General features: G+C 45.6%; 1 protein-coding gene across 4 annotated transcripts in view; it reads left to right on the top strand.

The window, feature by feature from the left end:
• The window catches only part of ARMC2 (armadillo repeat containing 2), a 120,651-nt gene that overhangs the window by 57,319 nt on the left and 35,600 nt on the right, over positions 1–27,732 (top strand). For all 4 annotated transcript variants that reach the window (XM_062186584.1, XM_062186587.1, XM_062186586.1 and 1 more), the window contains 5 exons: positions 219–394; positions 5,132–5,234; positions 6,448–6,671; positions 18,556–18,701; positions 24,943–25,042. In XM_062186584.1, coding sequence (XP_062042568.1) covers positions 219–394; positions 5,132–5,234; positions 6,448–6,671; positions 18,556–18,701; positions 24,943–25,042 — 749 coding nt within the window. The remainder of the gene's footprint in view (positions 1–218; positions 395–5,131; positions 5,235–6,447; positions 6,672–18,555; positions 18,702–24,942; positions 25,043–27,732) is intronic.

Below are 27,732 nucleotides of genomic sequence, written 5' to 3' on the forward strand. Positions count from 1 at the left end.
CTAAGTCATCCTGGTAGGAGATGGATCAAAGAAATGGGGGGGGAGGGGGAAGCCAGAGATAGATGGAGGTGGTGAGGGGAGAGGAGAACACAGTTCAGGAACCTGAAGATGTCTGGGGTGATCGTGGGGTTTTTACTGCATGGTAGTGTCTGTGTCTGGGGCACCTGCAAACTTGACCTTGATTAGTAAGTGTTGCCTTACTCTCTTTGCTCTGACAGAAGAAAACATTGAAACCATCTGTGCTGCTTGCACACAACTGCATCATGCATTAGAGGAAGGAAACCTGCTTGGAAATAAATTTAAGAGAAGAAGCATTCTCCTGAAGACCCTATATAAACTAGTTGACTTCAATTCGGACTTGCTCAGCCTTAAACTTGCCAAAATTATTCTAGCAGTAAGTGTTGCTTTCCTCTGGTCTCGTAGACTGTGGCACATTCAAGCTTGGTTTAATTGCTTTATTTGTAAATAGTGCAAGGGAGATTAGAGGTGCAGAGCATTGTTTAGAATCTTGCAAAAGGCCAGCGCCGTGGCTCAACAGGCTAATCCTCTGCCTTGCGGCGCCGGCACACCAGGTTCTAGTCCCGGTTGGGGCGCCGGATTCTATCCCGGTTGCCCCTCTTCCAGGCCAGCTCTCTGCTATGGCCCGGGAAGGCAGTGGAGGATGGCCCAAGTGCTTGGGCCCTGCACCCGCATGGGAGACCAGGAGAAGCACCTGGCTCCTGGCTTCGGATCAGCACGATGCGCTGGCTGCAGCGGCCATTGGAGGGTGAATCAACGGCAAAAAGGAAGACCTTTCTCTCTGTCTCTCTCTCTCACTATCCACTCTGCCTGTAAAAAAAAAAAAGAATCTTGCAAAAAAAAATTAAGGTAACAAACTGGCATCCCAGAATGTGACTGGAAAGTGTCATCTAAGGAGTAAGGTTGAGTACTTAGGAAGTATTCAGATAAACCTGACATCTGGGCTGTACTGAGCAGTTGCTCAAGTAGCTAACTGGAGATCGGTGTCACATGGCACAGGCTCTGGCTTCTGCCCTATAATATCTGCTGGGGACTCGATGCTGTCACATGATTTAATAAATAACCTAATGTAATTTGGGCCAAAGACACAATGGCCAGGTGCTTTATGAACCAGTGTAAAAGAAGGGAACAAGAACAAACAATAGGTGTGTGAGGTCAAGGAAGACTCAGGCCCTCCACCAGGTGAGTCTGCAGACACCCTGTTTCCAACAGAACAGCACCATTGTCTCAGGGGAGCACCTTGTTGTCACAGCCACCAACAGTTGGGAGCAAAAGATAAGCCACACTGATTACAGAGGTTCTAAGAGAGCCGCTGGCCAATGTTTACCTGGTTTCCGAAGAGTGAAAGCTTTGTGTTGACACCCTGGGATCCCTAGTGATAGTTTAGGAGGGGGGTCCGCTGAAGATGAAGCCCCTCACAGCCTCTGAGCCCATACTCCGTGGCATCTGGGGGCCAGGCCGCGTTCTTATTCAGCCGTTGTCCTAAACATCCACTCTGAACGCAGTCTGCCTTTTGGAATTTCATTCTGTCTCACTCCCGGGCTCTGCTGGTGCAGCTGCCCTGGGCAGGACCCAGGCTGCCGGCTGCCCAGGGATTGCCTTTGCTTTGTCATCTGGATCCCAGGTAGTTTGTTCCATGCCAAGCCCACAAAAGGAAGAGTGTGGGCCAGCCAGCCAGTCAGCCTGCCGGCCCTGAATTCATCAACGCTTGGCAGAGAAAATGCTATCTTGGTTATAAATGGTGTCATTCAAATTAATTCTATACGTGGCACAATGTAACTATTTTAGGGCAAAAGGCTAAGTGACGTGCCAGGCAGTGAACACATTCTGAACCAAGTGTGTGATTAGATACAGGCTTGTCCGTGACATTGACTGCCTTGCTGGATCCCAGGGCAAGGCTCACCAGGGGAAACTCCAGGGGAAACTCCAGCGAGCAGGGTAGAGCAGGGTGTGCTAAGCAGCCCCAAGGTCAAAAGCGGCTCAAGAAGCTTCCAAGACAGCTAGACCTTCCCAGGCAAGACCCTTGTTTAGGTGAGGCCTTGGTTTACAAACCAAGAGAACCCTTCAAGAAGAACCAGCCCGAAGTGCAGGTGCCCGGGACTGAGCAGTGTTTAGCAAGTTGTCTTTCCTCTGCTAATTCACTGTTGTGATGCAGGCATTTAGAGTTACCTGTTGGGGAGAAACACCTGTCCTGTTAGCTGTTCTCATTTCTTTGAGTAAATTGGGAGCTTGCCAGGCAGCTGTTGTAATTTTAACCTTTGTATTAAGAAATCTGGTGAAAATATACAGTCTATGTTAACAGTTGCTTTTTGAAGGGTTTAAACACACATACATACATACATACACACACACACACACACATGCAGTATGAATGCAACAAGGTTCAGCAGGGAAAACCAAATCTAGCCCCCTGTCTACAGAGCAAAAAGAAAACAGAAAAGCAGCGCCAGTGTGCCCACCATGACTATGTGAGCATAGGGCGATAGTTAACGCCTCATGCTTTGCTTTAATTTGCCAAATTTGCTGTAAGTAGAATAAACAGCTGTTTTTCACGTGAAGAAGAAAACCACACCTCCTTGAGAACATACTTTGTGTCAGGGATTCCTCCTGGGACCCGGGGTTGCAGGCAAATAAAGTAGCTCCTGCTCCCCACACGCCCCCCTCCACGGAGTCCAGCCCTGTTGCATTAACGCAGGAAGTGACAGAGGGGTCCTGAGCCCCGAGGAAAGAAGGGAGGGGACGGGGGACGGGGAGCGAGCCCCTGTTTGCAAGGTAGTCTGAAGTGAGTCCATTTACAGTGATCAGTGCAGGGCTCGGAGGGAGTTGCTTTGAATGGAAACTGGGCATCTAGCCAGCCTGAAAACCATGGATGCCATCCTGATCCTTTGCTGTCTTTGTCTTTTCCTTAAAATCTTGATGAGAATGCTGCCTCTAGACTTGTTTTTTTCCTTTGCCGTTGTCCACTAAAAGTGTAAGACTTGGGTGGAGAGAGGGGTCAGCAGGAGGAGGTGGGCAGTGAGTCGTCTCATTCATTCATTCAACAAGTTGCATTAAGTGTAAACTGCACGCTGCACAGCCCACGTGCATAGACATAGTAAGTCATGAATTAGCCCGGGAGGACTCGCAGCCCAGGGGAAGACAAGGAACTGGTTCCCACACCTCCCTGCGTTGTAAGGACAACACATCCTGTATTTCCACTGACGTGCATGTCTTCTGTTTTCTTAAGTCAGCATTACTTTTTTTTTTTTAAAGTTCACCTTCCCATTTTGCACCTGAGAACAGAGTGGTTCTCTGTGCTACCAGGTGCTACAGTTTCTGAGGCTTCTGCAGCTGGGAGTCTCGTGAAGATGCAGTTTCTGGTTCAGCAGGGCTGAGGGGTGGCCTGGGATTCCGCATTCCTAATGCATGCCCAGCTGACGTCAGGATGGCTCCCCAGCCCATCCCAGGAGCAGAGGCCTCTGTCGCAAAATGGCAATGGCAACATCTGACCCCCAGGCTTGTTCTGGGATTGCTTAGGCAGAGGGCCCAGGGCTCCAGAGCTGTGCTCCCCTTCCTCTGCCCACCAGCCTGGGACTTCCATCTTGGGACCTTTGCCAGCCACCGGCCAGGTGCCTGCCACACAGCAGGTGCTCAGACTGAACCTTTAACAGATACCCAACCAACCCTAGTATCGTTTTTAAAAGCAATCTGAAACCTTTTAATTAATAAACAGTATTAAAGATAGTTTTAAAGATGGTTTTTAAATCACATACAAAAAATGGCCCATTTGCCGTTCTTTTCCCACAGGAATTGTTCAGTTGGCCTCATTCCCCAGAACAGTTTTATGCTGTTGCAGTGAGAGCACATGGCAGTCCCATTTAATGGCAGCTTATAAATGTTTTCCCTTTTTTGGGGCCGGTGCTGTGGCTCACTAGGTTAATTCTCCATCTGCGGTGCCGGCATGCCATGTGGGCGCCGGGTTCTAGTCCCGGTTGCTCCTCTTCCAGTCCAGCTCTCTGCTGTGGCCTGGGAAGGCAGTGCAGGATGGCCCAAGTGCTTGGGCCCCTGCACCTACATGGGAGACCAGGAGGAAGCACCTGGCTCCTGGCTTCGGATCAGCGTAGATCCAGCCATTGCGGCCATTTGGGGAGTGAACCAACAGAAGGAAGACCTTTCTCTCTGTCTCTCCCTCTCACTGTCTATTTGTCAAATAATAATAATAACAAAAAAATGTTTTCCCTTTTTAAACATAGTATTCACATTTACGCTTTTTTTGTAACTACTTAGTATGAGCAGTATCATATTGTATAGTTAAACTGTTTTCTAATATTGGCTGCTTAGGAGTTTTAAATAATTATCTTTATTTTTTTAGATAAATTCATAGCTAGCTTACACCATCCGAGGCAGTCATCCCTCACTACTTTTTCATGGTAATAAATAAATAAATAAATAAATAAAAGAGTCTGTTTCTTCACTGCCCCGTGCTTAAATTACTTAGTAAGCTACTTAGTTTTGTGTGGTTTAGAAGGTAATTTTCAACTTTGAACATTACTTGTGATTATCTCAGAGTGTTCCAGAAATAGCCTTAAAAGCAAACATATATGTGTGTTATCTAATCAAGCAGAATTACTTTATTTTCTTTTGTACAATGATAAAGAAGATCCAACCTTTTTCTTTCCTTCCGTTCCTCTCCACAGTGTGTTCTCATCTGAACTGGTTGAATCTGAAATTTTTGGTTCCCTGTCTTCCTTTACTCCTGTGTTTTAAAGCAGTCCCTCCATTTCATGCAGTTTGTTCACCTCGGCCCGCCCCACCCCTTCTTCCTCATACACTCTTGCAAAAGTTACTGATAACTTCACAGGTTTATACAAGACACTGTAAAGTCAGAAATAAGTGATTGTCCCCAAACTATCCTTACTCTAAAAATTGTTTACATTGCATTTAGTGTAACTGAGTTAATTGAATTCCATAGTTGAAAAATTTGTGCCCTTTTCCAAAGTTGATTTCTTTAGACCTTTTCTTTGTGCTTAAAAATACTCATCCTCTGCTTTCTAAAATAGATGTTTGTGCTAAACCAAAACAATGACTGACTTTATTTCCCTCTGCAACGAGAATGTGTTTTGTCTCTCCGCAGCTTAAAGTGAGTAGAAAGAATCTCCTTAATGCCTGCAAACTTATATTTAAAATTAGCAGGAATGAGAAGAACGATTCTCTGATTCAGAGTGACAACATTCTGGGTGAGTATCATTGAGTGCCTCCCACGTTTGGAGAGAAACGTCACAATGAATGACGGTGGGAATGGAGTCTTTTTTTTCCTAACAAAATGCAGAAGTTATGTGATGCTTATCTTTGCTTTGTCCTTCTCTGTGTTTTCCACGTTCTGTTTAATGCATCCTTTGGGGCCTGGTGTGATAGTCAGCTTTAAAAGTAACAATGGCCTATCGTAACAGTATGTGACTTTATTAAGTGCTATTTAAAAATTCATTTCCTGGACTTGGATGTACTTTTCAAAAAAAAAAAAAAAACCACACTTAGGCTGGGTGCTGGGTGCAGCAGTTAAGACACCATTTGGGATGCCCACATCTCCTGCATATTGGAGTGCCTGGTCTGAGTCCCAACCCTACTTCCAATTCCGGCTTCCTATTTTATTTTATTTTTTTATTTAAAAGCAAGATTTATTAAAGACCTCCAGCCAGAGCGGCATGGAGAGGGACTTCCAAGAGAAGAAAAAACCCCAAGTAGTCCGTGGCAGTTTTTAAGCACAATTTTGATTGACGTTCAGTTACAAGGCGGGGATAAAATCCATCCCAAGACCTGATTTGCCACCCTTTATCCTGTCTGGCTTGCTCGTGATAAACAAAGAACCCTCGAAAGGGTGGGATACCTAATTTGCTTACAGTAATCTGTGAGCTCAGGAGGATGGAACTGCCACCCTATTGCTATTCTTTTTTCTTTTTCTTTTTTTTCACTGAAAAATTATTTTATTTACATGAGCATTTTACAGTCAACTGATTAATTTAAACTGAAACACGATGAAATGAATGTTTACAGCTCTCATCATTGGTAAACCCCAATACATTTAAGTTAATATGTGATCATGTAAAATTATCTTCCCTTTTCTAATTTACTCCAGCAAATTTTATTCCAAAGCCATCAAATATATTTTTAAACATATTATCAAAATGATGACTTAAAGGCAAGAAATGGCATTGAACTAGAAGAGCACTTTCTTATTTACATGCTCCTAATCCCATCTTTTCCTGTCATCGCTATTACACGGATGTGTCTTGGCTAAAATCAGCTTCTCTCTTTGTGCTATGTGAATGATCCTTCATCGCCGCTGGAACGGAGGCTTTGGCAAACGTAGTTTACAAGCTGTGATGTTCACGTACCAGTACCTCAGTGTTTCCCCGGCTGCCGCACATTTACAATCGTTCATCTCCTTGGCAGAGTCTCTCCTGGAGGTGCTGAGGAGTGAGGACCTGCAGACCAACACTGAAGCTTTCTTATACTGCACGGGAGCTATAAAATTTCTCTCCGGAAATCCAAGTTTCCTCAGTGAAATGATCAGCAGAGGCGTCGTGGAAATACTGATGAGTCTGATAAAGGAGATCAACGAGAACACCGCGGCGCGAGGTGCATGTCCGCCTGATTCGGGCCACTTGCTGGTGCAGGTAAGTGTCTGACTTGAAAAGCTTGGCTGTAAAGTGAGTTTGCATGGTACCATTTAAAAGAATGACAGAAGTTGTAGCCAGGCAGAGATGACGCGTGGCCCCAGGGCTGAGGCCACAGCCACCGCGCCATGTCTGCCCCACGGGTTTGCCCAGGCAAGGCCAGTCCATAGCTTCCCTCACCGTGTGTTGTCGCTGCCTGGAAGAGAAAGCAGGCCTGGAAGAAGGAAAACAGTTGCAGGCCATCGCGAGACTTTAACAGGTAGTTTCCAGTTTTGAAGGCAGGGTGATTGGCAGTTGGTGTCCTGACTCTGGAGCCCAAGACAGAACTGAAGGGCTGGGCTTGGCGCTGTGGCATAGTGGGCTAAGCCTCCACCTGCAGTGCCAGCATCCCATGTGGATGCCGGTTTGAGTCCCAGCTGCTCCTCTTCCAATCTAGCTCTCTACTATGGCCTGGGAAAGCAGAGGAGGATGGCTCAAGTGTTTGGGCACCCTGCACCCACGTGGGAGACCTGGAAGAAGCTCCTGGCTCCTGGCTTCAGATCAGCCCAGCTCCTGCTATTGCAGCCATTTAGGGAGTGAACCAGTAGATGGAAGATCTCTCTCTCTCGCTCTGTCTCTTCCTCTCTCTGTAACTCTGCCTCTTAGATAAATAAATAAAATCTTAAAAAAAAAATAGGCAAGCCTTACATTGTGTGGTTTGTGCATTTAAACCAAAAGAAACTGAAGGTCAGCAAGTGGACAGTCGCTGAGTGCGTGGACAGCATCCAAGCCTGTGCTCTCAGGAAGGCAGGAGACAGAAGGGGCACGCTGAATTCCTTCAGAGCAGGAGGAAAAGCTTTGCTGCATGGTAGAGTTGAATTACCTTTCATGGTTAAATGATTTTTATTGGCACTGCTCTGGTGCTCCTATTCTTTTTCAGATGAGATTTTACTCTTTAATAGCATTTTTGATGTAGCAATTCATGAGATGTGAGATGTGCCTGTCAGTTAATGAGGGCTGGTTGCACAGCCCGGGTGCTCTGAGCCACTGGGAAGAGTGTGTCAAAAATTAGATTTCGGCTCTGCTTTCAAGGTGCTCAAATATTGATGATGGTTATTAATGCTGGACTTTGTGGTCTGTCCCCATTTTGTAGAAAATTGTGAAAACCTCTTTTAGTTGTGAATGATGCAAAGTTCTACTGGTGTGTTGTACTTTGGTGAAGAAGATTTAAAGAACATTATTTTTGTGTTCCCTCCATCATTGAATCAATCAAATCGTTCCCTCATTAAAAATAGTTATTTCTGTTTTTTTACTAGTTATATTTCCAGTTAAAATGTAGGAAAGTATAGGGCAGGGGGTAAAAGTCACCTGAAATATTTTCATCCTGAGATAACACCTGAACAGAGTAGTTTGTCAACCATTTATGTAAATGTGTATAATTTTTTTTTTTTTTTTGACAGGCAGAGTGGACAGTGAGAGAGAGAGAGACAGAGAGAAAGGTCTTCCTTTTTGCCGTTGGTTCACCCTCCAATGGCCACTGTGGCCGGCGCATCTCTCTGATCCGAAGCCAGGAGCCAGGTGCTTCCTCCTGGTCTCCCATGCGGGTGCAGGGTCCAAGGACTTGGGCTATCCTCCACTGCCCTCCCGGACCACAGCAGAGAGCTGTCCTGGAAGAGAGGCAACCGGGATAGAATCCAGCGCCCCAACCAGGACTAGAAACCGGTGTGCCAGCGCCGCAGGTGGAGGATTAGCCTGTTAAGCCACGGCGCCGGCCAAATGTGTATAATTTTATATAGTTCCTGCTTTTCAATGTAGGACCTTTTTTAAAAGAATTATTCTATTTATTTGAAAGTCAGAGTTATATATAGAGGGAGAGACAGAAAAAAGAATGAGATCTTCCATCTGCTGGCTCACTCCCCACGTGGCTGCAACAGCCAAGACTAGGCCAGACCAAAGCCAGGAGCCATCTTCCACTGCTTTCCCAGCTCATTAGCAGGGAGCTGGATCGGAAATGGAGCAGCCAGGACTCAATCGGCACTCACGTGGATGCCCACTCCGCTGTCTCAGGCCGCGTGTCCCCACAAACCAGAGAGGGACACCACGCGCTCTGATGGCAGCTCCTGTCTCAGAGAGGAACCGCGCACGCCCAGTTCCTGTCCCAGGCTCACCACTCAGGAAGCTGGGGTGAGCGGGTCCAGCCGGGAAGGATGCATCCTCCAGGCGTTGCCTTTCCAAGGACCGCGATTTGTCTTGAGACCCAGCTTCATTCCCTAATTTGCCGAGGCACTAGAGGAACATCACGAGGAACTTTAACGTGTGCTGTGAACATCGGTGTCATTACTTGGTAGTCCTCCACGCCTCCTCTTTTCTCAGATTGCTTTTCCTTACTTTTGCCGCACTGGCGTTTTCTGTCCTCTCGATGACATTCAAACTCTCACTTTTCCAAAATGATCTAGGTGAGTCTAAGGGCCACACCTAGAACAATCAGCGACCTGTGCACTTGACCAAGGTCACTGACAGAGAGGCAGTGAACAGAGACACAGTGACAAACAGAGGCAGAGAGGAGTCTGAGCCTTGGAGGAGGACAGAGCCACTTCCAGCCAAAGTAGGAGGCCCAAGATAGCACTGCACCAGACAGGCCCCTACCCAGGCACCAAGTGTCCCTGGGGACCAAGGAGTGACACACGCATGTGTCTTAACAAACACCAGTGAAATGCTTGGAAACTTGGGGTACTGATGATCTCACGTCACAGCAACCTGTTGTCGTTGGTTTCTTTTGTCCCAAGCAGAGCCATCCTCATCATGTCTGAGACAATATGAAACTTCTTGGGTTACCACGTAGGTCCTGGTCTTGGCACACGTGTGGTCTCACATAGGCACGAATCCAGAACCGGGCTGTGCTTCTATTAATAGAGGGAGATGGGTTAGCCGGGGTTGGAAAACACTGCGTCTCTGGTCCTCACTCCGGCGGCTGTGTGTGTCCTTGCACACCAGCAGCAGGAAGTGAGCCATTTTGCAGTTAAGATAAAGCTCAAGGGATTTGGGTTGTGGATATTCTGCATGACTGAGAAGTAAACTGAGTGTGTTTAGAGACCCATGCCAGAGAGCGGCATAGAGAACGGACAAGAGGTCAGGGCGCAGGACGCCAGCCCGTCCCGCAGCCGGCCGCCTTCCTCGGCTTTGCTTCCCTCACCTGAGAAATGAGCATCGATGCCTCCCTTGCCTGCCTCATGGGGCACGTTAGGGAGCAAATGAGAGAACGTTCACGAGATAGTTTTAGGAGGCGTGAAGTTGCTGTTCACATTCTGTGCACAAAAGCAATCAGTGTAAATAAAACTGGATCTTGACATAGTTTTGGTTGAGGAGGCAAACCGCTAATGGTGCAGGTTTTTGTTGCTGTTGTTGTTTTAAAGATTTGTTTATTTTGAAAGTCTGAGTTACAGAGAGAGCAAGATCTTCCATCTGTTGGTTCACTCCCCAGATGGCCGCAACGGCCAGTGCAGGACCAGGCTCAAGCCAGGAGCCTGGAGCTTTGTCTGGGTCTCCCTTGTGGGTGGCAGGGGCCCAAACATTTGGGCCATCTTCTTCTGTTTTTCCCATGCCACTAGCAGGGAGCTGGATGGGAAGTGGAGCAACTAGGACTCAAACTGGCACCCATATGGAATGCAGGCATCACAGGCGGTGGCTTTACCCACTATGCCACAACATCGACCTCCATGGTATAGTTTTCAATTGCATTATGTTTCAAAGATGTCTTTGAAAGCTGTTTCTTTCTTGAAGTTGGGAAAATGTTTCTCTGAAGAATGATGTCATGATTGGTGTGAGGTTCCTGTGCTGCCCCCCAAGCTGGTTTCATTTGGGACGCACCAACACTGGATAAGTTCTACGGTGGGCTGGGGGCCCTGAGCCCCTCTGATCGGGAGCAGTGCTGCTAGCTGGCTGGCTGGCTGGCTACTAGCATAGAGTCTGGTGCATCCCCTAGGGGCTGAGGCCACTGGTGGGAAGAGAGAGTCGTTGACTGTAGAGAGGAGCGGGGTGCGGAGGCTCGGATCTCCCCAGCAGCCCTCCCAGCTGGCCCCACACCCTACCGCAGGAGAGATGGCCAGGAAATGGGCTCACAGCCTGTGTCGTGTCCTCAACTCCACTGTTTGGAATCCAGAAGGCCCTATATGTTAAGTCAAAAATTTCTTGGATTTACTAAAGTTTTTTAGTTAGTTCAATAATACAGGTTGAGCGTCCCTACTCTGAAAATCCCAAATGTGAAACTTTCTGAGCACTGACAGGACATCACAAGTGGAAAATTCCATACCATGCAATTTTGTTCCATGTGCAAAATTGTTTAAAATACTTTATAAAATTACTTCTAGGCTATGTGTGTAAGGTCTATATGAAACATAAATGAACTCTATTTTAGACTTGGGTTCTATCCCCCAAGATGTCTTATTGTATATAAGTAGATATTCTAAAATCCAAAATAAAAAATATGAATTTTAAAAAAAGTAAAATCCAAAACACTTTTGGTCCCAAGCATTTTGGGTAACCTGTAGTTGCAAACAGAATTTGAAATGTACAGTTAGGTATCTATCATCAACTCGAAAAAAAATGTGCTGAATCTTTTGAGTTCAAGTTTCCCTGTATTATAATACTGTTTAAGGGCCGGCGCTGTGGCATAGTAGGTTAAGCCTTGACCTGCAACACCAGCATCCTTATGGGTGCCGGTTCAAGTCCCGATGCTCCACGTCTGATCTAGCTCCCTGCTAATGATCTGGAAAAGCAGTGGAAGATGACCAAGCATCTGGGCCTCTGCACCCACATGGGAGACCCAGAAGAAGCTCCTGGCTCCTGGCTTCAGATTGGCCCAGCTCTGGCTCTTATAGCCATTTGGGGAGTGAGCTAGTAGATGGAAGACCTCTCTATCTCTCTCTTTATTTGTAACTCTGCCTCTCAAATAAACAAATAAATCTTTTAAAAATAATACTGTTTGAGCCTTTATAAGTGATCCAATCTCTTCTGAGTATAATTTTTCCCTTTAAAATGAGTCTCCCAATGTTGACTGCCCAATGAGACCTTCAAAGCCCAACAGGCAACTGTGCCGTCTTACCCGGGGGCATTTTCCCTGATGGAGGGTGATTCCTCTTGGGCCAAGGAGTTCAGAGAGAAGAAGCTGTCTGGGAAGCAGGGGGCTCTGGGCGGCTATTGGGGGCGGCTAGGCACCTGCCAGCAGATTCCTGAGCTAGACCACGGTGGAATATTCTCCCTTGATATCAACCAAAAATTTAGATGGCCTTTCCCCAGACATGCTCGAGTACCTGCTAATAACCAAGGACACGGACGTGTTGATTTATCTTCTCTGTGGATCGTCAGTTCCATCACCACTTCATTTTTCTTCCCACCAGTGGAGCCTTCTGATTCTGCCTCTCAGTCCCACAGGGTTGCAGATTAGGCAATGGGAGAAGTAAGAACTGGGATGTATGCTCTCTAGTTTGCCATTTCTTGGTAAAATGACACTTCAGAGGTTGGGAATTGCTCCATTAAGGCTTTTAGGAGCCAAACAAGTATCTGTGTTTACTTAACTCATACTTTATATATACACATGTATATGATTTGAGATGGCTTCAAAGATTATTATATACAATAAAAAAGGAAAATATATATTTTAGGAGTTCAGAAAAACATAAATCACAATAGGAGGTTAAGAGAGACGTGGATAGATTTTTTTCCAAGCTTGAACTTGGGTTTTCTAACTCCTGCTTCAGACATAGGCTGGAAAAGAGAACATGGGATTTATTCATGATTTCTGCAACCGTCCCGCTCACTCTGTTCAACCAAGAGCTCGTGTTTGGGGTTGAATTTTCGTGTATATACAGTGAGCTCAGAAGCTGGAGCGAGGTTCCGAGTGAAGTGGGTTGACACTAGTCTTGCCTTCACTGTGAGCACGCCATGTAGCTGGAGTCTTCTCCTACCGCCTGACAACGCGTCCCTAGGAAAAGCCGTAACACCCCGATCCACAGGGAGGTTGGTGTGGTGGCTCACAGATGAGTGGCACCTTCTGTAGCTGTCTCTGCCTGCCCATCTCTTCCTGGTCTTCAGCCCCAGGCTTTTCAGCTCTGCTGTACCCAGGTCTCTGCTTATCCCCTACACTTTCTTGCCAGGGGCTTCTTTTTTGGTTTTTGTTTTGTTTTATTTTCTAGGTACTTTTTTCTTTTTCCCCAAAGAAACCTTTTATTTAAGGAATACAAAGTTTTTGCATTTCGTAAGTACAACTTAGGAATATAGTGATTCTTCCCACCATATCTGCTCTCTGTGGGACCCACAATCCCACTCCTCCTCCTCCTCCCTCTCCCATTCCCAGTCCCATTCTCCACTAAGATCCATTTTTAATTAACTTTATACACAGAAGACCAACTCTATACTAAGAGTTCAACAATGTGCACAAAAAACAAAAACAAAACAAAACCCTGTTCCTCAACAGTCAAGACAAGGGCTGTTCAAAGTCATTGCGTCTTGAAATTAATTTCACTTCTTTTTTTTTTTTTAGAAACTTAATTAACTTTATTTTTTAACTTAATTAACTTTAAAGAAGCACCCAAGAATGATATATCTTTTGCAAGCACTTAGACATAATTATAATACAACTCTTTGAGGACAGAGGTCCTGCATGGGAAATTAGTGTACAGTGACTCCTGTTGCTAATTTAACAATTAACACTCTTATGTATGAGATCAGTGATCACCTGAGGCTCTTGACATGAGCTGCCTAGGCTATTTTTGAATCCACAAACTCCATCAGTATTTAGACAAGGCCATAAGCAAAGTGGAAATTCTCTCCTCCCTTCAGAGAAAAGTACATCCTTCTTTAATGACCATTTCTTTCCACTGGGGTCTCACCCACTGATGTCCTTCCTGTAGAACATTTTTTGCCACAGTATCTTGGCTTTCTATGCCTGAAATGCTCTCATGGGCTTTACAGCCAGAGCAGAATGCCTTAAAGGCTGATTTGGAGGTAAGAGTGCTACTTAAAGCAGTTGTCATTCTATGAGTCTGCTGCATGGACTGCTTCCTATGTTGGAGCATTCACTCCTTTTCAATTCTATCTGTCGTTATTACCAGACACTTAATCCTATCCATATGACCACTTCAACACTTAGGATGGTATTTTTACCACCCAACTTAGGGGAATTTGAGGGACACCAGGGGCTTCTTAAAGGGAAGACTTGCCTTTCCCTTCTCCCTGCCCCATCTGCTCTTCTTTCCCCTCCCCGTGTCCCTCGCCCTGCCGTACTTCCTGTGCCCAGAAAACCTGCCAGCAACTGAACACTGATGAGCTTCTTAGGGCCACTGTCTCTGTCCCCAGAGCACAAAGAGCAATAAGAAATGGTTTGTGGCTCCCAGCAGGGGAGCAGCGTGTGAGACTGGTGCTTCTAGTCTGGTAGGCGGTGCCTTGCAGGGTGTGAACAGGCTGGTTTGTCAGCACAGAGGCGGAGGCAGGGGACTCACCACTGAAGAGTTTTCACAGGGAAGAAAGGTGTTGGAGTGGGGTGAAGGGGATGTTCTGAGCAGCCAGGAGACTGTGGTCTGTTCAGAGGCATGTACTTGTGACGTCCTGGGGTGTGAACTCTGAATGCTGGCCTGTAGCAGGGAGAGGAGGCCCAGGATGGGAGCCCTGAGGGGTGGAGAGGACTGAAGGGGAGGGAAGAGCTGCCCACTAGGCCCTGGGAGGTCCAAGGAGGGCTTTGGACAGGAAGGCTGGGTGTGGAAATGCTTCCCGTGGTAACAGGGAGCAACCTGGCAGGGGAGAGACCGCAGGGACCCCCACTCCAGGGCTACACCTGAGCCAGCCCCAGTGGTAGAGGGAACAGGCAGAACCTGCGACCATGCCATCCTAGAAAGCGAAGGGTGGATTTAGGTGCAAGGGAAGGAGCAGCAGTCATGAGCTGCTGTTGCTGTTGTAAATGAGGTGGAACCAGAACCCTCCTGTTATCCATTATTTCCAGCCTCCCTCCCCGATCCCTTACAGCCATCTCAAAACCTATGTACCACGGAGACAGCATCCTGCCCTTTGTGTTCACACCGTCTGTCCTTCGTGGCTCTTCATCCCATCATTCCTTTCATCAGCAAATGCCAACTGAGTGCCCTCTGAGTCTGGTGCTTAGCCTGGGACCTCGATCACACGGTGGAAGACAGGGAAAGCACACACCCTCCCTGAAGCACCTGGCCCCAAGGTGCAGATGGGTGGTAAGAGTTTGTGGGGACAGGCGGAGATGGCCTCTGAGCAGTTGGCAGGACCAGATCACTTGTAGATGGAAAGCAGGGAACTGAATCTCAGCCTAGGAGCAGTGGACAGAGAGCCAATAGGACTTCAGGTGACAGGAAATAGAGAGGCAAGAGTCTGGGACTTAGGGTTGGTGGCAGTGTCACATATTTTGTGTATTAGTATGTGGTATGTGTCACACAAGCGACTTCTACCAGTGCCAACAAATTTAAGGATTTTTTTTTAATTTTTTTATTTTTTTTTATTTTTGACAGGCAGAGTGGACAGTGAGAGAGAGACAGAGAGAAAGGTCTTCCTTTTCTATTGGTTCACCCCCCAGTGGCCGCTGCACTACGGCCGGCGCACCGCACTGATCCGAAGCCAGGAACCAGGTGCTTCTCCTGGTCTCCCATGCGGGTGCAGGGCCCAAGCACTTGGGCCATCCTCCACTGCACTCTCAGGCCACAGCAGAGAGCTGGCCTGGAAAAGGAGCAACCAGGACAGATCCAGCGCCCCGACCGGGATTAGAACCCAGTGTGCCGGTGCCGCAGGCAGAGCATTAGTCTATTGAGCTACGGCGGCGCCGACAAATTTAAGGATTTTCAAGGTGTCCCATCTTACTCCATTGTGCACACCTCATACAAGGGGACACAGGCAGTAAATGGGGACTTAAATCAGACAGCAGATCATGTGGGAGTGTCTGCCCCCACTCCTGATTTGGCCCATTCAATAAAAGTCAAGTACTTGGCACAGAAGAACCTTGCACTGTCCTTTTTCTTTTTTTCTTTTCTCTTCTTCTTCTTTTTTTTTTTTTTTTGTGGGGGGTAAAGATTTATTTGTTTATTTGAAAGACAGGTTACAGAGAGACAGAGGCAGAGAGAGAGAGAGAGAGAGAGAGGTCTTCCGTCTGCTGGTTCACTCCCCAGTTGGCCACAACGGCCGGAGCTGTGCTAATCTGAAGCCAAGAGCCAGGAGCCAAGTGCTTCTTCTGGGTCTCCCATGTGGGTGCAGGGGCCCAAAGTACTTGGGCCATCTTCTACTGCTTTCCCAGGCCACAGCAGAGAGCTTGATCAGAAGAGGAGCAGCCAGGACTTGAACTGGCACCCATATGGGATGCCGGCATTGCAGGCGGCGGCTTTACCCATTGTGCCACAGTGCTGGCTCCATCCTAACTTTCTCTAATGAGGTTAACAAAGGGGTTGTGGGGGTGCCAAAAGTGAGGTTGGAATTAGAGAAGCCTCTAGTCAAACTGTGACTCCTTCTGCGGCCACTGTCCCTGGCTGGAGGTTGATCAGGGGAGCAGGAAGGTGCCCAAGCCTTGAAGCCCCGGGCACCATGGAAGGGAAGCTTTGGTGTGCGCAGTGCTGGTGATGAGTGCTCCATGGTTACCCGGTTCTGTCTGCCTAGGCTCAGGCCCAGGAGGCCCTCGGGCTTCTGTGTGGTTTGGCATCCATGGAGAGAAGTTGGCGAGTCTTGCGTTGGCCTGAGTAATGCCTGGCCTTTCCGGGAAGGGGGATAGCAGGCAGAGCCAGGGTTTCCCACCTCCCCGTGGCAGTGGCCTGGAATTGCTAGAACAGCTGGTGAGTCTTCACTTCCTGAGCTTCGAAGTCGACCTTGTGGATGCAGCGGTGGAAGGAGTTCGCGTCCCCCTCAGTGTCTGGCATGCTGGCGTCTGCGGGGAAGAATTTGCAGAATTGCTTCTCGCCGAAATGACTACAGATGACGGGCACACATCTATTTGGAAACACGTCAAAGTCTTCTCTGTGTTTTCACTTGCACCATCTTGTTCATTGTTTTTACAAGGGAAGGCTAATCCAAGATAACGTGTCATCTTAGTCATTGTTCTAAAATGTTTATTGACTATGGCTATAATGATGCTGTAGGTTTACACAATGTCTCCGGGATACAGAAGCCTGGCTGCATATTTTCCCTTTGATGCACACAGCTGCCCTGACTGTGGGCCAGGAGGGCAATGCCCTTTTTTCACAGGTGAGAAGATGAGGGATCCTCCCCCTCCCCGCCCCCGCCCCGCTGCGTAAGTGGGAAGGGAGTTGGGTCTTGCTTCCTGGTCCTCAGGACTGTCACTCCCTAGAGGTTCTGCAAGAAGGCAGAGACTCGCTGGGAGCTGTGAACCCCCTGTCTCAGTGCCATTCACACATTCAGGGCGGTGAGTCCTCACAACCACGGGACTGCTAGCACCGCCTCCACTCTAGTGGTGGTGAGGCTGTGCCCAAGGAGGCTGCCCACCTCCCCCAGCTAGTGAGCGGAGGGGCTGAGCTGCCGGTGCCATCCCATGAGGGAAGCGCGCTCAGCGTCTCAGAATTATCCAATACCAGCCACATCCGTGTTACGAGCTTACTAAATTGCACTCTTTTTGACTCTTAGACAAAGGTTAAAGTAGGGAAGTTTCCTGAAATTTGTTTTCACAGTAAGACAAATTTGCAAGATCTGAGTACTTTCCTCTTGGAAGAGAATGAGACTAAATGTTTTTATTTGTTTGTTTGTTTTTAAGATTTATTGATTTATTTGAAAGTCAGTTACAGAGAGAGAGGGAGATCTTGTATCTGCTGGCTCACTCCCCAAGTGCCCACAACAGCCAGGACTGGGCCAGGCCAAAGCCAGTGGCCAGGATCTAGGAGCTTCTTCTGGGTCTCCCACATGGGTGGCAGGGGCCCAAGCACTTGGGCCACCCACCACTGCTTTTCCCAGACTATTAGTAGGGAGCTGGATCGAGACACAAACAGGGGCCCATATGGGATGCTTGCATCACAAGTGATGGCTTTACCAGCCATGGCCAGAATGCTGGCTCTGAGACTAACAGCCTTAAGCATTTCTTGGCCACATCATTACTTGATGCTCCTTAGAAGAAGATAGAATGGGAAAATTCTAACCTGTATGGCTCATTCAGGGTCAACTGAAGGTCTTAGCCACCATTAAAAAATACAGACATCAATTGGTTTCCCCCTAGGTTTGTGATAAACGAATTGATTGTGCACGCTAATTCTGCAATCTCTACCTTTGAGCCAAGTCAGGCTGGCTTTGTCTTTATTTCATGCTGCCTGTGCCTAGGCACATGGCCTCTGCCAAGAGATGCACGACAAGACGTGGTCTGGGCCTGCACCAAGGCTCACTAGACTAATCCTCCTCCTGTGGCGCTGGCACCCTGGGTTCTAGTCCCAGTTGGGGCGCCAGGTACTAGTCCCGGTTGTTCCTCTTCCAGTCCAGCTCTCTGCTGTGGCCCGGGAGTGCAGTGGAGGATGGCCCAAGTCCTTGGGCCCTGCACCCACATGGGAGACCAGGAGGAAGCTCCTGGCTCCTGGCTTCAGATTGGCGCAGTGCGCCAGCTGCAATGCACCAGCCATAGCAGCCACTTGGGGGGTGAACCAACGGAAAATGGAAGACCTTTCTCTCTCTCTCTCTCTCTCTCTCTCTCTCTCTCTCTCTCACTGTCTATCTCTACCTGTCAAAAATAAATTAAAAAAAAAAAAAGTTGCTCTCCAAACTTGACAGATTCCTAAAATTCCTTTAAGTACAACAACAGAAAAAGACGTGGTCTGGCTGCTGATGTAACAAAAGCTGTGGGATGCACTGTGGGGTACTGTACCGTGTTGGCTCTGTCTTCACGTTTAAAAAACCACCCACACTTTGACCCTAGGTGACAGCGACACTGAGGAACCTGGTGGATTCACCGCTGGCAAGAACCAAGCTCCTGGGCATCAGTGCCCTGCCCCAGCTCTGCACAGTGATGGAACTGTGCATGGGTGACAAGGACGTCTGCACCAATGTCACCAGAATATTCAGGTAGGTAGGCCAAGGGAGGAGACGCAGCCGTACAAAAATGCTTGGGCTTGGATTTGGAGTTGTTGTGAATATCTGTGTGTGTGACTAGCAAGGAATCCTTCATTTAAAATGTTTTGTTTTGTTTTTCTTTTTCTTCACCTAGCAGGAACGATAAATCGACTGGCATAAGTTTAAAAGAAATTATTTTGGCTTAGGCTCTTTCCTATGTGACTGTGGTGAGACTCTGAACTCACCGACTACTAGGCCACTTTAGCACTCCCGCGAGTTGTAAGCTCGCCTCGTGCTTCTGTTTGTTTATGTGCAGCTTCCCCTCCACTAATTGGAGAAGCGGAACGGCGCAACAAACACGACAGCTTTCCAGTACACTGGGAAATATCATTGAGTTGTAGCTCAACAGGGGATCCCTGATTGGGAAGCCTGCTGTGACTTCATTTGTGACAGAAGGTGGTTTTATTTCAGCCACGTATCAGTAATGTTTAGACTTTTGTTAGTCCAGAAGTGTTGGTTATTAGAATCCAGGTTCCCTCAAAGCAATGGGATTAAATTTCAGAATTAAATTAAATTAAATTTCAGAACTGTCTTTAAATTTTTCATAGTTACCCTTCTCAAGAGAACTGGGGCCCTTTTTTTTTTTTTTTAAGATTTATTTATTTGTTTGAAAGGAAGAGTTACAGAGAGACAGAGGCAGAGACAAAGAGAGGTCTTCCATCCATGGTTCACTCCCCACATGGCTGCAACAGCTGGAGCTGAGCCAATCCAAAGCCAGGAGCCTGGAGTTCTTCTGGGTCTCCCACATGTGTACAGGGGCCCAAGCACTTGGGCCATCCTCCACTTCCTTTCCAGGCCACAGCAGAGAGCTGGATCAGAAGTAAAACAGCTGGGTCTTGAATCAGTGCCCTTATGGGATGCCAACATTGCAGACAGCAGCCTCGCCTGCTACACCACAGTGCCGCCCCCCCCCTTTAATTAATTAATTAATTTGAAAGGAACAGCAAGACAGAAAGAGGGAGAGATAGAGAGTGAGATCTTCTATCCTCTGGTTCACTCTCCAGATGACTGCAATAGGCAGGGCTGGGCCAGTCCAAAGCCAGGAGTCAGAAACTCCATCAGGGTCTCCCACCTGGTGGCAGGGACCCAAAGAACTGGGGCCATTATCTGCTGCTTTCCCAAGTGCATTAGCAGGGAGCTGAATCGGAAGCAGAGAAGCCAGGTGCTCTCATATGGATGCCAGCATAGCTAGCAGTGGTTTAGCCCACTGTGCCACAACACCAGCCCCCTGGACCTTTCTTGAACTACAAAGTTGTAGTTGTTTAAAGAAATACAAAACTTCATGAAGACAGAATTGGTAGCTGAGCCCCTGTGAGGGTATGAGTCCAGATTTGCTCTTCCCACATCCCATGTTCCCAAGCTTTGCTCTGGGTACTTAACCACTCTTGTCCTGAAGCACTGTAAAACCATGAAGAGTTGAGTGGCATGTCAGAGTCCCATATACTTTTTCCCTTGGGGACACTCGGTCGTCGGGGCACCTGTTATTGAATACGCCGTCCTTTTCTTGCTGACCTTGTCAGCCACACCTAAGTTTCCCCAACACCTGTAAGTCTGGCTGTGGGCCTTCCATCCCGGTCACCTCTACACCTGGACCACACTGCTTTCCCCATGATGGATCTAAGTCCTGCTCCATGACAAATCCCTTCCTTTTTTCTGTCTCCCTCACAATACAGATTCATCATGTTCTACTCTCTTCCTTAGGAAGTGAGGAATCAGCTTAAGACCCAGGATAAGGACGTGAGGGCTTTTAATGGAACTCTGTAGAGCAGACAGAGGAATTGGGGTTGGTGTGAATTGGCATCTTTACAATAGTGAGTCTTTCATCCATAAACATTTATGACATCTTTTATGTCCTTCAATAAAAACCTTATAATTTTCTCTGTAAAGGTCTTGCACATCTTTTGCTGGACTGGTCCTTCATGGCACTTGCTGTGATTATGGATAGAATCTTTAGAAAATTATTTTCTCATAGGTTGTTGCTGATGTGTATGAAGATTATCTATGTTTGCTTGTTAATCAGATACTGAGGAATCCTGATGTTCTGTTGAAGAGTTTGCCTTTTTAAAGATTTTATTTATTTGAAAGGTAGAATGACAAAGAGAGAAGGAGAGAGACAGATGGAAAGAGATCTCTGTCTGCTGATTCACTCCCCAAATGGACACAATGGCCTGGGCCCAAGCCAGGAGTCCAGAACCCGCTCTGAGTCTCTCACAAGGGTGACACAGGCTTAAGTATTTGAGCCATCTTTTGTTGCTTTCCCAGGTGTATTAGCAGGAGCAGGATTAAAACAGAGCAGCTGGGACTTGAACCAGTTCTCTAATATGTTGCAGGCAGTTGGCTTAACTGATTGCACTACAACGCTGGATCCAAGTTTGCTTATATATTCTCTTGGATTTTCGATGCAAGTTGTCTGCAAATAGAAATAATTACTGCACCCCCCTTCCAGCACTTCCTGCACCCCACCTCCCCTGCCATTTCCCCATCTTTGTTACCTTACAAAGCTGGGAGAGTGTTGGGTCTGCTGCCATTCTCCTGACTTTGAAGGAATTATTGTTATGGTCTCACCAGTTGCAAATAATGTTTGTTGAAGGCTTTCTTTCAGAGGTGGGGAACCGATTTGCTGCCCAGAAACATCTGGATAATTGTAACATCATTTTCAGGCCATACAGAATTGTCAACTTAAAAATAAGCCTGCTAGAGATTTATTGAATTTCGAGTCCTGCCTGCAGGTGCCTTGGCAGGGGCAGTCCAGATGATTTTGTGGGCCTTATATAGGCCAGGGCTGAATGTTCCCCATCCCTGCACTAAGTGGTGAGGAAGGATTTTTTTCCTATTAGCAGATGTCAAGTTTTCTCAGGTGCCTGTCCTGAACCTCTATTGATTATATGGATTTTTCTTTCTTTAATCTACTAATGTAGTAAATGATAGTCATAGATTTTTCTCATATTAAACCATTATAAAAGAATATGTCAAAAACTTTGTGGAAATAGAATTAAAGATTAGTTGGATGCAAAAATATTTTGAGATCCAAGCGTAGCTTGTTTTAATAATGTGCATTTTGGGACTGGCGCTGTGGCATAGCAGATAAAGCCACCGCCTGTGGTGCTGGCATCCCATGTGGGCGCCAGTTTGAGTCCCAGCTGTTCCTCTTCCAATCCAGCTCTCTGCTATGGCCTGGGAAAGCAGTAGGAGATAGCCCCTAATAACCCCTGCACCCATGTAGGAGACCGGGAAGAAGCTCCTGGTTCCTGGCATTGGATGGGTGAAGTTCTAGCCGCTGCGGCCGTTGGGGAGTGAACCAGCAGATGGAAGATCATCTCTCTCTGTTCGCCTCTCCTTCTCTCTCTGTGTAACTCTTTCAAATAAATAAGTAAATAAATAAATAAATCTTCTAAAAAATGTGCATTTTCCATGAACTTTTTAAAGAAATACAAAGTTCATAAGTACAACTTTAGGAATATAGCAATTCTTCCCACCATACCCGCTCCCCACCCACACTCCCACCCCTCCTCCTCCTCCCTTTCCCCTTGCCAGACCCATTCTCAATTAAGATTCATTTTTAATTAACTTTTTACACAGAAGACTAACTCTATACAAGTAAAAATTTCAACAATTTGCACACACACGCACACACATATACAAAAACTGTTTCAGAACTAGTTTTACAGTTAACTCTCATAACATAACTCATTGAGGACAGAGGTCCTGCATGGGGAGTAAGTGCACAGTGACTCCTATTGTTAATTTAACAAATAACACTCCTAAATATGAGGAGGTCAGTGATCATCCAAGGCTCTTGACATGAGCTGCTTAGGCTATGGAAGCCTTTTGAATCCACAAACTCCGTCAGTATTTAGACAAGGCCATAAGCAAAGTGGAAGTTCTCTCCTTCCTTCTTTGATGGCCACTTCTTTTGCTGGGATCTCACTCACAGAGATCCTTCATGTAGAACAATTTTTGCCACAGTGTCTTGGCTTTCCATGCCTGAAATGCTCTCACAGGCTTTTCAGCCAGAAGCAGGTGGCCTTAAGGGCTGATTCTGAGGTCAGAGTGTTACTTAAAGTTATTGTCATCCTATGAGTCTGCTGTGTGCACTGCTTCCCTCCAAGAAATTTTAAAAGATTCCTCTATTTTGCTGACTTTGGTTAACTAGTATTTTGTCTAGGATTTTTCTTCTATGGTCATGAGTTAGACTGACCTGTGCTTGTCTTTTCTTATATTGTCTTTGTCTGTTTCTGTGGCAAGTTCAAACCAGCAATTTAAAGTGAGTTGGGAAGTAATCGAGTTTTTTTTCTCTTTTCTAAAGGAATTTGTGAAAATTAAACTTACCTGTTTCTTGAAAAGTTTGTAGAACTTGCTCAAAAGCTGTTCGTATCCTGGTGTATTTATGTGTGAAGCTTATTGGCTACTTATTTAATTTCTTTAATATTTATGTATTTACATCCACCCAGAGTCAAATATTCAAGTATCTATCCATAAATCAACTTTTTAAAAATAAAGATAAAGCCGCACTAAGTCTTCAAGCAAGGTTTTATCATTTTGAAAACATAGCAATGATATAAACACAGACAGCTCTCTGTCATTGACTCATATTTCTTATTTCAACTTAGATCACTCTCTGCAAGTTACATTTTTATTTGTTAAATTTTCAAACAGTATTATTATTATACTTGAATCTGTTATCTTTAATTGTGTTCCCTTTTATTTACGTTACATAATTAACAAATATTTTATAGTGCTGATGACAAGCCAGACAATAAACTAATTCATTTAATCTTTACAACAGCTTTTTTTAAAAAAAACTTTTATTTAAGTTATGCAAGCTTCATATATTTCATATATACAGATTTAGGAATATAATGATACTTCCCAACCTACCCTCCTTCCCACAGATGTTCCAACCCTTCTTCCTCCTCCCTCTCCCATTCCCACTCTTATTTTCTACAAAGACCTGCTTTCAGTTTACTTAATGATCGCAAAGTTAACCCTACACTAAGTAAAAGTAAAAGTGAAGGAAAAAAAAAAAACCCAAACTGTTCCTCAACAGAAGAGACAAGGGCTATAAGTAATCACCAAATCTCCAAATATCCATTTCATTCCAATTCGTTACATTTTAGATGCTCTATTAGTTACCTCAGGTCAGGGAAAACATACGGATCTGTCTTTTTGGAACTGGCTTATTTCAGTAAGTTGTTTCTAGTTGCAACCATTTTTGTTGCAAAAGACAGTATACAACAGATTTTTAAAAATAAGTACTGCCATTGTCATCTTCATGTGCTATTGAGGACACTGATTCACTTCCCCAAATGCCTGCAACAGCCAGGGATGGGCCAGACCTAAGCCAGGAGCCTAGAACTCCACTGAGTTTGAGTCTCCCACATGGGTGGCAGAGATCCAAACACTTGAGCTGTCACCTTCTGCTTCTCTAGATGTGCACTAACAGGAAGCTGGATTGGAAGCGGAGGCAGGACTTGATCTCAGGCACTCCAGTATGGAATGCCAAAATTCCAAGAGGTAGCTTAACCTGTGGTGCTACAAAACCTGCCCCTGAAAATGTATTTTTTGAAGTTGGTTTCCAATTAAAACACAGTCTGACCAGAAAATACGGTCTATGAGAAACCAATGATCTGAAAATTTACCTAGACTTACTTAAAAATATTGATACTTAACCTACTAACCTATAAATTAATAGGAAATTTATGAACATCTCCCAGTTTGGCGTGGGTTTGTCAGTATCACCTTGTGGGTTTTATTTGTTGGCTTGCTTGCTTTAGAAATGTGGAGGCTATTTGCGGGGCTTTTTGCCTTCAGGTCTGTTTTGCCTGAGTTTAGTGTTGCACCACCAGCCCTGTATATTACAGCGGGTTTACACTGGCTGCTAATGGGGTCCCAGACGAGTCGCTGGCACCCAACAGGACTCTGAAGATTTCTTAGCTTGCGCTTTCTGAATCACAAGTGTGGGGTAAGGTCACACCACGTACGGGTATCACAGGCTCCAGGGTTCTGGTCCCCTGTGTCCAGAGCAGAGATCAGGCCTCCATGCAGGTTGTCTGGGCGGTCTGTGGAGTTATCTCAAGGCTTCTTGTCATGAACTGGACAACTCTCTGAAGGTCTGCATTTAAAAATGACACTGTGTATGCCTACATTCCATAGAACAATGCTGATTTCTCTTTCCTCATTTGCCATTCTGCAGCAAGCTCACCTCCTACCGTGACTGCTGTGCAGCCTTGGCCAGCTGTTCCAGATGTTATGCTTTGTTTTTGAATCTGATAGACAAATACCAGAAGCAGCAGGTCAGTTCTTCGTGCATGTCCTGCTTCAGCGTGGTTTTGCGCTGGTATGTTCATGTAAGGCCGTGGTGAGTGACTGTGTTTTGAGTGCCTGGGTTTCTGGGTGAAGTTCCTGTAAGCTGTCTCCTGGGCTTCCAGGAGGCAGTGAGTTACCTAGAAGGGTTGAGGAGGGAGTAGTTTGAGGCAGAAACGGCCTCACTGGGCTGCTGATGTCCCAGGAGGACTTTGGGTTAGGGAGGAGGAAGGTGGACTTCAGCGGTCTTGTTCCTTCCAGTGCCCGGCAGACGTCTCACTTGCATGAGGGTCACCTTGGCGTGGGTTGGGGGCACACTGCAGGCCTCCTGAGTCAACTAAGCAGGTTGGGGCCTGGACATGTGACTTTTAACATAAACCACAGGGATTTCTGGCATAAACTTCAGCTTGTTCTAACTGTACCCTGGATGTGTTTAAAAATCCTCATAGCCCTGGAAATCTGTAATTCTTTGGTCTTGCTGTCCTTAGAAGATGAAATTTCTAGATGAAGTATTCAAATGAAATATTTTAGCTTTAATGAGTTGGGGGAAAATGTATATAGTTTTTTTTTGTCTTTACATGTATTTTATTTTATTTTTTATAGTCAACTTTTTAAAATTTTTATTTAAGGAATACAAACTTCATGCATTTAATATATACAAATTTGGGAATATGGTGATTCTTCCCCCTCCTCCCTCCCACCTATACTCCCACCCTTCTTCCTCCTCCCGCTTCCTTTCCCATTCTTATTTTTCACGAAGACTTATTTTCAGTTAATTTTATGCTCATAAGATTAACCTTACACTAACTAGAGAGTTCACTGAATAGTATGAGGAAAAAAGAAAAAAAAAAAGAACAAAAACAAACAAGGAAAGCATTGTTCGTCAACAGTCAAGACAAGGTCTGTTTAAAATCATCACATCTCAAGGTGTCAGTTTCACTCCTATAGATTACATTTTAGGTACTCTATTTGTTACCACAGATCAGAGAGACCATATGGTATTTGTCTTTTTTGGGACTGGCTTATTTCACTAAATATAGTGGTTCCCAGTTGTATCCATTTTGTTGCAGATGATAGGATTTCATTTTTTTATGTATTCCATAGTGTATATATACCATAATTTCTTTAAACAGTCTTCAGTTGATGAACCTATGGGTTGATTCCATATATTAGCTATTGTAAATAGAGCTGAAATAATTATGGGGGTATAGATCATTCTTTCATATGTTGATTTCATTTCCTTTGGATAAATTCCCAGGAGTGGGGTGGCTGGATCATATGGTAGGTCTATATTCAGCTTTCTGAGGTATCGTCATACTGTCTTCCACAGTGGCTGCACCAGTTTACATTCCACCAACAGCGGGTTAGGGCACCCTTTTCCCCACATCCTCGCCAGCATTTGTTTGTTGATTTCTGTGTGAAAGCCATTCTAACAGGAGTGAAGTGAAACCTCACTGTGGTTTTGATTTGCATTTCTCTGATGGCTAGTGATCCTGAGCATTTTTTCATGTGTCATTGGCCATTTTAATTTCCTGTCTTAAAATATGTCTGTTCAGGTCCTTTGCCCATTTCTTAACTGGGTTGTTTGTTTTGTTGTTATTGAGTTTCTCGAGCTCTTAGTAGATTGTGGAAATTAATCCTTTATCAGTTGCATGGTTTGCAAATATTTTTTCCCGTTCTGTCCCTTGCCTCTTCACTTTGCTGAGTACAGAAGCGCCTCAGTTTGATATAATCCCACTTGTTAATTTTGGCTTTGATCGCCTGTGCTTCTGGGATCTTTCCCAAGAAGTCTTTCCCTATACCAATGTCTTTTAGGGTTTCTCCAATGTTCTCTGGTAATGTGATGATATCAGCTCATGGATTTAGGTCTCTGATCCATTTTGAGTAGATTTTTGTGTAAAGTGTAGGGTAGAGGTCCTTTTATATTTTTAAGATTTATTTATTTATTTGAAAGACAGAGTTACAGAGAGGCAGAGGCAGAGAGGTATCTTCCATCCGCTGGCTTACTCCCCAAATGGCTGCAACGGCTAGAGCTGGGCTGATCTGAATCCAGGAGCCAGGAGCTTCTTTCAGGTCTCCCACACTGGTGCTGGGTCTCAAACCAGCATCCATATGGTATGCCAGCACTGTAGGCAGCAGCTTTACCTGCTGTGCCACAGCACCGGCCCCCAAGGTAGGGGTCTTGTTTCATACTTCTGCATGTGGAGATCCAGTTTTCCCAGCACCATTTGTTGAAGAGGCTGTCTTTTTTCTAAGGATTGATTTTAGCTCCTTTGTCCAAAATAAGTTGGTTTTAGATGCATGGATTTCCAGAGTTTCTCTTCTGTTCCATTGGTTTATACATCTGTTTGTGTGCCAGTACCAGGCTGTTTTGATTATAACTGCCCTGTAGTGTATCTTGAGAGATGGTATTGTAATGCCTCCAGCCTTATTTTTGTTTGATTGCTTTAGTTATTTGCAGTCTCTTGTATTTCCATATGAATTTTAGCATCATTTTTTTCTAGATCTTAGAAGAATGTTGTTGGTAATTTTTATTGGTATTGCAATGAATCTATAATTGCTTTCAGTATTATGGACATTTTGATTACATTGATTATGCCGATCCATGAACATGGAAGATTTTTCCACTTTTTTATGTCTTCTTCTATTTCTTTCTTTAATGTTTTGTAATTTTCATTGT

This window comes from Lepus europaeus, chromosome 3, assembly GCF_033115175.1.
Source record: "Lepus europaeus isolate LE1 chromosome 3, mLepTim1.pri, whole genome shotgun sequence".
Lineage (NCBI taxonomy): Eukaryota > Metazoa > Chordata > Mammalia > Lagomorpha > Leporidae > Lepus > Lepus europaeus.